Here is a 15149-nt window from a genome sequence, read left to right as displayed (position 1 = left end):
TGTTTTGTTATTAGTTTAAGTATTTGCTATTGACTGTTCAAATGTGGAGTTTTGCGCAGAGAGAGAGAGAGAGAGAGAGAGAGAGAGAGAGAGAGAGAGAGAGAGAGGGAGAGGGAGAGGGGGGGTCACATCACAGTGGAGTCAGCTGTCTTAAACGTGGCTTGTGTACTGCAAACACATACCAGTTTCATCACTGTGTCTGTCACGTGACTCTGATTATTTACTGTCTTTACATTTATTTTGAAAGATGAAGCTTGCGATTATGGTAAGGGGCGTTACATTTCCGACGAGTGCTTGCGGTGTTCGGCCAATCACAATGCACTGGGTCAGCTGACCAATCAGGGCAGGCTGCGCTTGTCGGAAGGAGGGACTTTGTAGAAAACGACGTGTTTGAGAGAGGCGGGGCATAGAGGACCTACAATAATGTACAGTATTTGAAAAATAATGTGTTTTTTTGAACATTAAAGCATGTCAACATATTCTGTTACACCAAAGACACAAAATAATGATCTTTAAAAAAAGCATCATATGACCCCTTTAACAACAACAAAACTTACTGAGCCTAAACTTTTGAATGGTAGTGTAAGTAACTATTGATTGATAGAAATAAAATCAAGTTTATACTTTCATGTGTAGATCAGTTTCTTTTTCATATTTATAATGGACTGACTTTGGTAAAATTACACACAAATGTAATGTCAGCAACTAAATGGTGTCCTGGTGTCATCCACAGGTGTCTGATGGAGCTCTACGTTGCTTCGCTTCACTTGCGGACCGGTTTACGCGGCGAGGAGTTGATCCAGCCCCATTAGCTAAGCACGGACTGACAGAAGAGCTGCTGTCCCGTATGGCTGCGGCAGGAGGTACGACATCTGGACCCTCCTCCACCTGCAAACCTGGCAGGACCTCTAGTGGAGCCACTCCATCTGCTGCGGACTCTAAACTGAGCAACCAAGTGTCCACCATTGTCAGCCTTCTGTCCACACTCTGCAGAGGCTCACCACTTGTCACACATGTAAGATGTATATTCATAGAAATATGCTTTTTTTTATGCCATTTGCTAGATGTCACAAGTACTGTGTGTTTCATTGAAAGATCACTCGCTGCAAGAGGACATTAAATTCACAGTTTCCACTAGTTACATTTTATGAACATTTGTGTTGCATCTCCTTCTTCAGGATCTTCTGCGCTCAGAGCTGCCTGACTCTATGGAAAGTGCTCTGCAGGGGGATGAGCGCTGTGTGCTGGACACTATGCGGCTGGTGGACTTACTGCTGGTGCTGCTCTTTGAGGGACGCAAGGCTTTGCCCAAATCTACAGCTGGTTCTACCGGCCGTATCCCTGGTCTGCGGCGTCTTGACAGCTCCGGGGAACGCTCTCACCGACAGCTTATTGACTGTATACGCAGCAAAGACACAGATGCTCTCATTGATGCCATTGACACCGGTGGTAAGTGTTCAAGTAGTGCATGCAAGATCATTATTTTGGATGGGGGGCTGGGTGGGTTGAGGGCTGTTGTCGCTTTGACGTCACATCCTGACTAACATGTACTGTTACTTTTTATTTCCTTCTAAGCATTTGAAGTAAATTTCATGGATGATGTAGGACAGACTCTCTTGAACTGGGCATCTGCATTTGGAACACAAGAGATGGTAAGCTTTTTTTTATGTGGAATTTTAAAGTTGTTTTTCAGTGCACATGATGCAAGAATTTGCCTTCAGACACAGTGCAACAGCATGACCAAACAAACAGCAGATTTGTTAATAAAGGTTACACAGTGAATTTAGGACAGCACTATTCTTTCATTGTGCAATATGGTTATGTGGAGGAGACACAACTAAATGGGCAAGACTCTTTGTCTGGTAATGGCTTGTGTAAGTTAGAAGAATGGGGTCAGTGTGACAGATGAACATTGTTTTCTAAGGATTGCAAGCACTCACACTGTATTCTGACCTGCTTAAGGTGGAGTTCCTCTGTGAGAGAGGTGCTGATGTCAATAGAGGCCAGAGGTCATCCTCTCTGCACTATGCTGCGTGTTTTGGCAGGCCACAAGTAGCCAAGGTAAAGTGTTTGTCATGTAACTGATTATTTTTACAGTTATTATACATTGTTTTTAATGTCTTGTATTTATTTTATGGCAAATGTTTTCCCAATAGACTTTACTGCGCCATGGGGCCAACCCTGACCTGAGAGATGAAGATGGGAAAACTCCGTTAGACAAAGCTAGAGAGAGGGGACACAGTGAGGTTGTAGCAATTCTCCAGTCTCCTGGTGAGTCCATCAGATTTCATCTCTACTTCATGACAATATTGTTTCCCTTTTCTTTTGAAAGTAAAAATGTCAGAAGAGTGAACTAAAATGTGTTTTGGGGGATTTTAAATGAGTTTTTATGCTAATTATTCATAAAATGTCAACAGTGAGGCTGTATGGTGCTATCAGAACATTGCTATTGTCTTTTGAGCATCTGAAACCAGCCGGACACGGCAGCATTTGCTCAACCAATAGTTTGAATTTAGAAAATAGAAAATTTGGGACAGACTATTGTTTGGACAACCAATGGAAGATTAAGAAGTGTTTAGAAAGCCCTGTTAGAAAACATTTTTATTTTTGCTACTACTACACTGGTGGCAGAGAAATTACAACCTTGTGCTTTAATGCAGTTGCTCACCATTAATTTTGTAATGGTGAATTCCAGGGGATTTGTGAGATTTTCAAAATAAAGTGTTTCTTGTGGTGTTTGATATAGGAGACTGGATGTGTCCTGTCAACAAGGGGGATGACAAGAAAAAGAAGGATGTTAATAAAGAAGAGGAAGAGGGCAGTGAGCCGAAAGGTGACCCTGATATGGCACCTATCTACCTGAAAAGGCTGCTCCCAGTATTTGCACAGACCTTTCAGCAAACCATGCTGCCTTCAATAAGGTGAGAGGTTCTAGAGGACCATCAGTGCCAAACTACATTTTCAGAAAGAAAGTCAGTATAGTAACGTTTTTGCATTTTGCTTCCAACTGTCAGTAGGAGGACATCAATACTTTCCTTTCAATGATTGTTTGTATAATCTCTTTCACAGGAAAGCTAGTTTAGCTCTGATCAGAAAAATGGTGCACTACAGTTCTGAAGTTCTACTTAAGGAAGTGTGTGACTCTGATGCTGGACACAACTTGCCCACTGTACTTGTGGAGATCACTGCAACTGTGCTGGATCAGGAGGTTGAATAATTTAGTCTTTCCCTCCTGATGATCTTTTCTGAAATTGAATAAGTTTGAAGTTGAGGCTTATTGACCTTTCTACTCCTTTTTCACAGGATGATGATGATGGTCACCTGCTGGCCCTGCAGATCATTAGGGATCTAGTGGATAAGGGAGGTGACGTGTTCTTAGATCAGCTGGCCAGGCTGGGTGTCATTAATAAGGTGTCCACTCTGGCAGGACCCACATCAGATGATGAAAATGAGGAAGAGGCCAAGCCTGAGAAGGTCAGACTCAACTCATTCCAGATTTGCTTCTTTGTTGTTGTTCAGGTTTTTTTTGTCGATGAATAAACAACTTTTTCTTGGAACTATTCAGAATTTGCTCTGAAATAAATCAGTCTGTCTTATTTTCCAGGATGATGAACCACAAGAGGATGCCAAAGAGATCCAGCAGGGGAAGCCTTACCACTGGAGAGACTGGTCCATCATCAGAGGCAGGGACTGCCTTTATATCTGGAGTGATGCAGCTGCTTTGGAGCTTTCCAATGGCAGCAATGGTTGGTTCCGCTTCATCCTGGATGGTAAACTGGCCACCATGTACTCCAGTGGAAGCCCAGAGGGTGGCTCTGACAGCTCAGGTAGGTCTCCTGCAAGCAAACTGATCAATCAATGAAAGAACAGAGCTATCTTGGCATCAATTAAATCAAACAGGATTGCTTTTTGTTAAATTATAATTGGCTCCCGGGAGCTATAGTAGCAGATGTTTTCTTTCCCCCTCTCCTATAGAGAGCAGAAGTGAGTTTTTGGAGAAGCTGCAGCGTGCCAGAAGTCAGGTCAAACCGGTGACAGCCAGCCAGCCCATCCTGTCCACACAGGGCCCCACCAAACTCACAGTGGGCAACTGGTCTCTAACTTGTCTGAAAGAGGGTGAGATTGCCATCCATAATTCAGATGGCCAGCAGGCCACCATCCTCAAAGAGGACCTACCAGGTTTTGTGTTCGAGTCAAACCGAGGCACTAAGCACTCTTTCACTGCAGAAACCTCTCTAGGTAAGTTTGGAATATTAGTTTAAAAGCATCCAATTTGCCTGTATCTTTCCTCAGTCACACCATTATTGGATCCTTTGTTTGTCATAGGGTCCGAGTTTGTTACTGGCTGGACTGGTAAGCGAGGAAGAAAGCTCAAATCCAAATTGGAAAAGACTAAACAAAAGGTAGGATTACTGAGTATTACTTTTATCATTTAGAGCAGGGTTGGGCAACTTTGATAGCGATGAAGGCCAGCATTTTTTCTCCTTTATACCAAGGGGCCAGATTACTAATCCACGTTCCACACACCTTTTACACCGTCTTACTCAATTTCCTTTTTATTGAAGGAAATTAAAGTATAACTAATATCATTTGTTTTTAAAGATTTTAAGTATAAAACTTGTGCAGTTATGCTAATTCAGAAGGAAAACTTTGTTGTCAGTGGACAGAAATATTACCCTGACAAGCCAATGTAAACATTTAAATTGCATTGTCTGTAAATTTGCAAAAAACAAATATACAGAGGTCCTTTTTTTATTAGTAGCCTACAGATCATTCTCAAAAGAACCTAAAAGGACAGTTAAAAAGGGTTTGATTAAAAAAAATTGTATTCTAAATGGTATAAAATAACCTGGTATCTGCAGGATTTTTAAAATCAAATTTAAGACCTTTTTAAGATCTGCACCTCACATTTCAGCCTTCAAACAATTTTTTAAGAAAAGGGATGAGTCAAGAGTATCAATTATTATATTAATTTAAACAATTATTATCAATTAATTATTATATTAAATAACATATAAATATATCTTAGTGTCTTAATTGTTTAGATTTTTATAATGCATTAGCCTTTTGTCGATCCACTGGTTTACATTTAAAAATATGTAGCAAAAATAGCAGATGGGCTAATGGAAAAAGCAAATTCGTTGTCTGCCAGCAGGTTTCACTTTCAGAACTGGCATATAGTGGTTTCCCCGGTAACCGCAGTACACAAAGCTGACCTGCAGCACTCAAGTTTATTCAGTGAAATCGTAGCCTTTTGAAGTTTAATCGTCATATTAATCCATATAGCAATTCTTGTATTTCCGTCCCCAAAGACCTCTTATAATTTAGACTTTTTGTACCATTTAAGAGTTTGCATGGCCTTAAATGTAAACAATTTAGCTGAAGATGTTTTAAAGACCCGCGGAAACCCTAATAAGAACATAGTCCAGTGCAAACATTTCTGTCATGCATTTGGCAAAAAGCTTTTGTTGACTATAAATTTTACCTTTGAAATTTGAGGCAAGTGCAACTCTGGCATCCCCGTTGTTTGTGAGCAGAGGTGTGATGGCGATTTAAATAAAATACAGATTTCCAAACATATGGGTATCCCCTTGAACTTGGTAAAAAGATAATCTGTTTACCATCTTGACTTGAAAATACTGTTTTCATGGTCAGTTTTTCATTTATTATTTGCTAATGTTAGTGAATGTTTACATGGTGAGTGCACTTCCTACTACGCTGAAATTAATAGGGGAGCGGCTGGAAACTAGCGACCTCTCCTGGTTGGCGATAGTATTAACATCATAAACTGAAAGCAATCTTTACGTGACTTGCTTTTCAAATGTTTTAAAATTGACCATCCGAGTCTAGTATGATCCAGCGGGCCGTACTAAAAGACACTGCGGGCCGTATATGGCCCACGGGTCGCCAGTTGCCCATCCCTGATTTAGAGCATGACTGACAGATGTGACCATGCATATTTGAGTCATTGTTACATGATTCTCAGTAATCATTCTTATATGCTGATTTGGTGATCAAGAAACCTTTCTTATCAATGTTGATAATAAATGTGTTGTCCCCCCACTATATTTGTGGAAACCATAATACTTCAGGTTTCTTTGAATAGAAATTGAATTTGAAATCTTTTATAAATAATGGTATACATTTCTTTACTGTCACTTTTGATCAATTTAATGTCAGTCTTAATTTTCTTAATCTTAATTAATCAATTTAATATTTTTTTTTTTAAACAATCTTACTAATCACAGACCATTATATTGTATTACATGACATTACCCAACTTTCTCTTTCCACCTCTATGTCTGTAGGTAAAAACCATGGCCAGAGATTTGTATGACGATCACTTCAAGGCTGTGGAGAGTATGCCGAGAGGTGTAGTGGTCACTCTGAGAAACATCGCCACACAGCTAGAGTCTGCTTGGGAGCTACATACTAACAGACAGGTAGAATTAAGCTAAAAACTGTATCTACCCAGAGAATATACTTTTGTCACAGTTTATTTTAGTTCCCATGTAGTTGAGGTCAAAAAGACAATAACAGTAAGAGTTTGCTTCTTGTTTCTTCAGTGCATTGAAGGTGAAAACACATGGCGAGACCTCATGAAAACAGCTCTGGAGAATTTAATAGTCGTTCTCAAAGATGAGAACACCATTTCTCCATATGAAATGTGCAGCAGTGGCCTCGTGCAAGCACTTTTTACTGTCCTCAGCAATGTGAGTCATGTACAATGTAACTGTTAGTTGTCTGCTTTTTACCCTCATTACTCATTACCCTTTTACTTATATCATGTTTTCTTCACAGAGTGTGGAGCTAGATGTGAAACATGATTGTAAGCCTCTGATGGAAAGAATAAATGTGTTCAAGACTGCGTTTACTGAAAATGAAGATGACGAAAGGTAAAGTATATCTTCTGTTACACATGACGGTAATTGAGCCAGACACAGCATGTAAAAAATAGCTCTTCCCTATATATCCGAGTCTCAACCAGCAGCTTATTTGTCTGATTTCAACACAATGAAAGAATTTGTTTTCCTGTAGTCTGTTTGTCTTACATTTAAATTGTTTCTGTCCTCTAGCCGACCAGCAGTTGCCTTAATCCGCAAACTGATAGCAGTGTTGGAGTCAATAGAGCGCCTACCTCTTCACTTATATGATACACCAGGCTCAACGTATAATTTACAGGTCCGTTTCCATGTTTGGTCATATAGTTTTAGTTTGGTGCATGTGATGCAGTGACACTTTCATTATGAATGGTGATATTTCATTATAAAAAAATTATGTCGTGTTAGATACTCACAAGGAGGTTACGCTTCCGCTTGGAGCGTGCTCCAGGTGAAACGGCCTTGATTGACCGAACTGGTAGAATGTTAAAGATGGAGCCACTGGCCACTGTTGAGTCACTGGAACAGTATCTGCTCAAGATGGTAGGAAAGCTTTTTTGTGTTTATTTCTTCTATTATTCCATATTTTCTTAGCTGTATGCCCACCTGAATCTGAGAAAAGATCATAACTCTATCTCATCCCTTTCCCCAGGTGGCCAAGCAGTGGTATGACTTTGACAGGTCTTCATTCATCTTTGTTAGGAAGCTCAGAGAGGGTCAGAGCTTCACCTTCAGGCACCAGCATGACTTTGACGAAAATGGAATTGTGTACTGGATTGGCACCAATGCGAAGTGAGCTGCTTTGTCCTTTTTTGCATGATCATTTAAATAGATTTAATTGTAATTGTTTATTCTTACACTTTGAACCCCAACATGACTGTTTACAAATGTTGTGCATAAAGAATCCACTTCTGTTTGACCACAGGACCGCATATGAATGGGTGAACCCTGCTGCTTATGGATTAGTGGTTGTGACTTCCTCCGAGGGCAGAAACTTGCCTTACGGCCGACTTGAAGACATCCTGAGCAGAGACAGCTCCGCCCTCAATTGTCACACCAATGATGACAAAAACGCATGGTTTGCCATCGATCTTGGCTTATGGGTCATCCCTTCTGCATACACACTTCGCCACGCTCGTGGATATGGTCGATCCGCCCTCCGGAATTGGATATTTCAAGTGTCCAAAGATGGTCAGAACTGGATGACTCTCTACACCCATGTGGATGACAGCTCTCTCAATGAGCCGGGGTATGTGTGGTATAACCAGTATTTTGGAGTGTGCTGTTATTGGGCTCTGTCTACTTTGACTTGACAATAACCCCATTCACACGGTGCGTTGATCTCGGAAATTTGCTGGAAAATTGCACACAGAGTGCCTTCTGTGTGAGCGCAAACACATCCTGGGTTGGGGACCTAGTAACATTGTCGGGATCAGTCCCGGAATAAGCCCTATGTGAACAAAAGGGAGGACCAATGCTGTAAAGGTTGTGTTAGTGATGACGCACATTATCGTGTGACTCTTTTACCGGGTGTTTTGAAGGCAGATCAATCTCTGTGAAAGAGGCTCATGTGTCTTTTTTGTGAACCTACTAATGAGACTCATTACTGCCTTAGGTCAACAGCCACATGGCCTCTGGATCCATCCAAAGATGAGAAGCAAGGCTGGAGACACATTCGTATTAAACAGATGGGGAAGAATGCCAGTGGACAAACACACTACCTCTCCCTGTCTGGTCTAGAAATCTATGGCACTGTTACTGGTGTGTGTGAGGACCAGCTGGGTAAGTGCCAATAATTTGAAATACTACACTTTGTCTCATTGTAACTAGGGGTGCTCCAATTGATCGGCTACCGATCACTATCGGCTGATAATCACGTTGGGATGATTGATCGGCAGTCTCTAAAAAGGCCGATCTAAAAAAACTGATCTCAAGCTGATGACGCTACAGTGAGAGGTTTGGCATGACATGCAGCGGCAGTCTCTATCAGGCATCTCAGTCTCTGTCAGGCGCGGGTGAAATAATTATAATACTGAAGGTGAGGTACTCAATCATATTTTTTCATTAAATAACTTATAAAGTAATTTGAAAACCTTATGTGAGATGTAATTTCACAAACAGCATGAATGAATCACCGCGCGCGCGCTCTCTCTTTCTCTCTCAAAATACGCAATTGGCTTCAAATCACCACACATCGCGTCTGTCTATAAGCGAGCTGCACAGTTGACAGGAATTGTTACTTGCACAGTCGAGGCAGTGTTACATCGTCACTAAAGTTTATAAATTGCATTTCTTTTTAATTCTTGCCAGTGTTTTAACCATTCAGCGCTCATGCGCTCTCCTGGAGACCGTGCACTCATGCACACTGGCAACGTGCACACATAATGCCAGGTTCACATTACTCCGTTTGCAGTGCGTATGTGATGTGTATTTTTTCTGCGCTCATGTTAACGGATTAATAAAGCGTGCACACTGCACGCGGTTACTGTCTGGCAGTGCGTTCCAGTAGCGGCGCGTCTGCAGCATTGCGGAGATCGTTTCCGCACCAAGTCTATTTTTGCTGAACTGCAAGCGCTGAATTAAAGTAGCAGCGCATTGTTTGCAGTAAATATGAACATGGATTGACACGAAAATGTAGTTATTACACCATAAATGCATATTATTAAAGTCTACTGTGTTTCACAGTCAACACATATGGCTTGTTGGCTCGTTTTAAAGGAAAAGAGCACTTTTAGATAAACAAGGCAATAAGAGATGGCACTAGTGGAGATAGGAAAACAAAGTTCTTTATGAACGGCATCCACGGATCTGTACCGAACTCCTGTGTGAAAGCTGCTTCCCCTCTCACAAGAGTCACCTAAGAGGGGAATTCCCCCCATTTTCAAAAATGAAATGCAGGCCCTGAATAAATGTCTAAAAATCCTGATTGGAGTATCAATATAAATGATAAAGAAGGCTTTAAAAAGATCGGTATCGGCAGATACTGCTTTCTGTGATCGGTGATTGGCCTCAAAAACCCTGATCGGAGCACCCCTAATTGTAACCCAATTATAATATTTATGCTTAGTCAAAGAGCTGTTTGTTGTAAGTAGTGATGCACGATCATGATTTTTCATGGCCGATTCCGATACCGATTTTTTACAAGCAAACTGGACGATTCCGATACCGATTTTTAAATTATTTTATCAAGCAACAAACAAAGAATTAAAGTACACATAAACAAGATGTTTATTTGGTATTTAACAGGCTAAACTGGGTTTTGGCTATTGAAAACAACTGTAAACATCTGAAATTAACTGCAGTAACTGTGCAGTAAGTAGGCTACATTCAATACAAACATAGGTAGGCCTACGGACAAAAGCATTTAGCTTTTGTTTTTAAATTGGGTTGAAACTATAAACTGGCCTTAAATGAAAACATTAACTGTAACCATGTAATTTTAAAGGCAACAACTGCATAGTTCCACAATCCAAACAACACAATCAAAACGCATTCAACACTCCAAACAAAGATGTTACTTAATCAGCATTCAGCATTTGTTTTCGTTTTTTAAATTTGGTGTATTAGAAAAAAAGATCTTTACCAGTGAAACTAAATAAAACCAAAGTAGGCTATATAAATAAATTATTCCAAAATGTTAACTACGGCAGGTGCTTTTTAAATCACATTAAATCAATGTAATTTTAAGGTAAAATAAAAAAATATTAATCCTATAGCCTACAGAACTGACGTTTACATCTGGCTTTTCAAAAGTGCATGCGAGTTCTTCTTTACAAAAAGAAGTATTTCAGCTTTGTCACAAGTTAGTCTGTTTCGTTTCTCATCCAACACGTGAGAAGCTGAACTGAACAAACGTTCAGTCTACGCTTGTGCAGGGCATGGACAGGTACACTCGCGCAACTTCAGCGAGTGCAGGAAAGCGGCTTTTATTTGTGCGCCAGTACACCAACGCCTGTTCGCTTCTTGGTATCTGTGCCTCAGATGGGTAGCTCTGCATTTCCAGTGCTGTACGGCTGCTCGTATCCTTAATCACTTCAGATTTTTCTTCAAATATCTCATCATGCATCGCTAACAGTGAGCTTGCTCTGCGTGGTATTTTTTCTGCTGGCGCCTCTGTGCACACTTCCGGAAAAATCGGACGAAAAAAATACAAAAAATTATAAGCAAAAGCCGGCCAGTTCCGATTTATGACCGGTCAACCGGTGCATCCCTAGTTGTAAGGATATTAGTATTTGCCATGTAATTGATCTGATTGCAGTAATCTAACGTCATTGATTTTTCTGTTGGGATTTGGCTCCCAAAGCACATGGCAACACTGAAGATTTTGTAATATGCTACTCTATTTCACCATATACTGGGTTTGGCTTTAAAGTTGTGATGTTACAGAAGTAACAACAGATCTTTTCTTTCTTATTGTCACATACAGCCGAGATAAATGGATTATCGAAAACATTTAAAAATGTAGTGCAGGGACTTATCCTATCCATTGGTTGTTGATTTGATGGAGGAAGATATGAATGCGAGTTTGCGTCTGTTGTAAGAGGAAGGGTTTTAAGTGGGCTAAATGATTGGAGACGTCCAGTCACCAGAGATAGATCTGTCATTTCACCTGAAAATCTAATTGACATTTTGATTAAAAAGAACATGGTTAAAAAAATTTAACATGTGCATGGTTGAATTGTTCACAGTAAGACAATAAAAAAAAAACAATAATAATAATAATAAAATAAAAACAATACAAGTTTCCGTTTCTTGCCGACTTTAAAGAGTCGTCTCTCATCATGACAGTTTTGGATTATGTAAATTAAATGATTAACATATGAACTGGGAACTGAGTCATTAAAAGGAAGCTATTTAGTAGACATGTCATTTTAATTTGTCTACACTATCACAAAAGAAAAATTACCTTCCTTAATTGCATGCTATTTTAATTTGCTTTGTCTCTGCTCATGTTTCCAATCAGTTAAGGTTTGTTCTGCATTGTCAGGAAAAGCAGTGAAGGAGGCAGAGGCCAACCTGAGACGGCAGCGCCGGCTCTTTCGCTCTCAGGTTATGAAATACATTGTACCAGGGGCACGGGTGGTACGTGGTATCGACTGGAAGTGGAGGGACCAGGATGGCAATCCTGCAGGAGAGGGCACTGTGACTGGAGAGGCTCATAATGGTGAGGACCGCTGTCACTTTTGTGCTCTTGGTGTACATCCAACCATTGATAGCTTGTATAGGACAGCACAATGTGTAATACTTATGCCGTAGCAGATTTCTGTACAACGGTGTTCAAGGCATCACTGCATCGGACCACTACATGAAAAGTTCTTTACTGGCCAATCGACAATGGAGTTCAGTGGTACTTCAATGTTTAAGGGAAACAAATTGTGAACATCAAGTGCATTTGCATGTTTTGAGGAGCTTTCTGCTGCAAATCCATCACAAGTGAGGGGGGAGATGGAGTTACCCATTACTGACATTCACACAGTAAAACAGAACAAAAGTTAAATCACACTGGACTTGTTTTCCCAGCATGCCTCAGAGGGACTGCTTTCAGATCTGCCCTTCTTATCAATAAATGCTTTTTGTAGTTAAAGAAAACAACTTATGGCCGGGTTGATCTGAAACCAATCTTTCTTCCTTTGTTTACTTATTGATGTGATGCTTTCCTCTTGCTTCTATACTGCATGAATAAATAATTTTAAAAAATCTCTTTCACACTCTGAAGTTCAATGGTAAGTGTTAGATTACTACTTGCTCTCTGCAACTGTCACTCCATACATTTTTGTTTTTATTAGTTTGCTGTTTTGAAGTGCAACCTTTATCCCTCCCCCCCAACTTAACAGGTAACATTTTTGATGTCATACTCGTATTATCTTAACCATCCACTCTGTTGCTATTGATTCTTTGGGCAGCCATGTTTCACTGTGTAAAACAGCATTTTTAATCTGTCTCCATCAGTCAAGTCAAGTGCATGTTGATTTCACAATTTGCAAGCTCCGAGTGAACTCCATTGCAAGTGTATTTGACACTGACCAAAATTATTCTTCTGTTCTTTTTCTTAAGTGGCTTTGTAGCTTGGCATTTGCAAAATTCTACTGCTTTTTTTTTTTGTCATTTTCTGTGCTTCATGTTTCTACCTCACTGCTTCACCTGGACCAGAGTGATTTGGGCTTCTTCTTAGATGATTGCAAGTATACTGAATATGAATTGGAGAGATTTTGTTGAGATCTAAAAATCTAATTGACCTCATCCAATGATCTTGGTTTATTCTGTTATTTCTGGTCCAGTGTCAAGCACAAGCTGTTGTCTTTGACTTGCTGCTGTCTTTCTCTGCTCTCTTGCTGGGTCTCACCCGTTCATATCCCCCCTCCCTCCCCCACTTTTCAGGCTGGATTGATGTCACCTGGGATGCCGGTGGCTCAAACTCATATCGTATGGGTGCGGAAGGGAAGTTTGACCTCAAGCTTGCGCCAGGGTACGACCCTGAGTCAGCGCCGTCACCCAAACCTGTTTCATCCACTGTTGCAGGCACGCCGCAGTCCTGGAGCAGCCTGGTGAAAAATAACTGTCCAGACAAGGGTGGCTCATCCTCTACAGCAGGGGCCAGTTCCTCTAGCCGCAAGGGTAGTAGCAGTTCGGTGTGTAGCGTGGCCAGCAGCAGCGATATAAGCCTCAGCTCCACCCGAGTGGAGCGCAGAGTCGAAAGCCTGTTGGAGCAGGGAGTAAGCATCGGTGGAGGGCCTCCGGGGGCGGAGGGCCAAGAACCGATAGTTGTGCTTTCCACAGCCGAAGCCTCCAGCACCAGTACACTAACTGCAGACACAGGAAGTGAAAGTGGCGAACGTAAAACACCAGCACCCGATGGCACTTCAAGACAGTCGGCTGAGTCAATGGCCATCTCTATGGGAATTGTGAGTGTGAGCTCGCCAGACGTCAGCTCTGTTTCAGAGTCATCTAGTAAGGACGCTGCATCCCAGAGGCCCTTGTGCTCTGCTACCAGTGCACGGCTGTCCGTCAGCTCGCTTTTGGCAGCTGGAGCGCCCATGAGCTCCAGTGCCAGCGTTCCCAACTTGTCCTCTCGCGAGGCCAGCCTGATGGAGTCATTTGTTCGCAGAGTGCCCAACATGTCTCGTACCAATGCCACCAACAACATGAACCTGAGCCGAAGCAGCAGCGATAACAACACTAACACATTGGGACGCAATGTAATGAGTACTGCCAGTGAGTATCTTTAGCTCGCCATTTTTCTAACTGCCAATACCTGGTTTAGGTCAGTGGTTCTCAACCTTTTTGACTCCATAGACCTGTATTGTCCACAACAATATTCTGAGTTTTGTTTTTCAGAACTATTTTAATCGATGGGTATTTCTAGTTACTGCAAATTTAAAAGTAATCAAAATAGTCAAAATTAAAAGAATTCAGAGTTTTAGAAGCTGAATGATCTTCAGTGTTGAATTTATTTTTAACCAATTAATTTACTCTCCCAGTAATTTGTCATTTATGGATTTTTTTTTTTTTTTTCCTAACAAAATAAAATATTTTCGAATTAGGCATAACTAGTAAAAATTATAAGATTTTATTAATTTACAAATCACACTTTTAAAATTATGCTACATTATATATTAATGTTTTTCTAGATAGTGGGAACCTAGACTCTTCTTCAAATGAAACAAAGAGTTGTTGAGGGGCTTATTAAAATCATTTTTTTTTAAAGTCTTACATTTATTTTAATGCTTGTTTTGTCTTCATTAAAATTATCTTGAGGCTCCCTAGAGGGCCTTGGCTCACTGGTTGAGGAACACCGGTTTAGATATCTTTTAACCTTTGGTCTGTTTTGAATCACTGACTTAAGTGGAGGATTGTTATATTTGATAATCATGCTGAAGGTTTTCTCCGAAAAATTATAGTTGGGTTAGAAGTGCAGTCTGAAACATAAGTATAGAAGAGAAATAGTAGTATTTCTTGTCAGTTCCAACCATTTCTTTGCTATGCCTTAGACTAGATTTGCATTAAAATGTAATAATTTCATTTGCAAGCTTCTCTGGCCTTTTCAGGATGATTTATGAACCTTTTTTCTCATTATGCAACAGCAACCATTTTGTTGTAGGAGTACAGAGTTACATCGTGCTCTGGATTGTTTAACTGTTCTGAGAATATTAACATGACTTTTGCCTTGATTTGCATATTGCAGCCATTTGAAGCATGTTTAGTTTGTAGAGCGAGCTTTCAGTTTTTAGTTACCTGCTTATTTTGTTCTTTTTGGAGACTAATCACAGT

At 40.6% G+C, this 15149-nt stretch overlaps 1 protein-coding gene across 6 annotated transcripts in view; it reads left to right on the top strand.

Annotated features, from left to right (window-relative positions):
• LOC107582380 (E3 ubiquitin-protein ligase HECTD1-like) overlaps positions 1–15149 on the top strand; it is a 37199-nt gene that overhangs the window by 8843 nt on the left and 13207 nt on the right. For 4 of the 6 annotated variants that reach the window (XM_016268217.1, XM_016268232.1, XM_016268192.1 and 1 more), the window contains 21 exons: positions 734–1015; positions 1179–1449; positions 1576–1652; positions 1963–2061; positions 2157–2271; positions 2747–2921; positions 3070–3208; positions 3304–3474; positions 3605–3827; positions 3976–4239; positions 4327–4403; positions 6309–6443; positions 6567–6713; positions 6802–6896; positions 7077–7182; positions 7290–7424; positions 7534–7673; positions 7807–8130; positions 8497–8663; positions 11845–12045; positions 13260–14093. In XM_016268217.1, coding sequence (XP_016123703.1) covers positions 734–1015; positions 1179–1449; positions 1576–1652; positions 1963–2061; positions 2157–2271; positions 2747–2921; positions 3070–3208; positions 3304–3474; positions 3605–3827; positions 3976–4239; positions 4327–4403; positions 6309–6443; positions 6567–6713; positions 6802–6896; positions 7077–7182; positions 7290–7424; positions 7534–7673; positions 7807–8130; positions 8497–8663; positions 11845–12045; positions 13260–14093 — 4177 coding nt within the window. The remainder of the gene's footprint in view (positions 1–733; positions 1016–1178; positions 1450–1575; positions 1653–1962; positions 2062–2156; positions 2272–2746; positions 2922–3069; positions 3209–3303; positions 3475–3604; positions 3828–3975; positions 4240–4326; positions 4404–6308; positions 6444–6566; positions 6714–6801; positions 6897–7076; positions 7183–7289; positions 7425–7533; positions 7674–7806; positions 8131–8496; positions 8664–11844; positions 12046–13259; positions 14094–15149) is intronic. The other 2 variants (XM_016268209.1, XM_016268224.1) reach the window with 2 other exon arrangements.

This window comes from Sinocyclocheilus grahami, unplaced genomic scaffold, assembly GCF_001515645.1.
Source record: "Sinocyclocheilus grahami isolate Dianchi unplaced genomic scaffold, SAMN03320097.WGS_v1.1 scaffold4.1, whole genome shotgun sequence".
Taxonomy (NCBI): Eukaryota; Metazoa; Chordata; class Actinopteri; order Cypriniformes; family Cyprinidae; genus Sinocyclocheilus; species Sinocyclocheilus grahami.
This window is presented reverse-complemented; position numbering and strand designations above follow the sequence as displayed.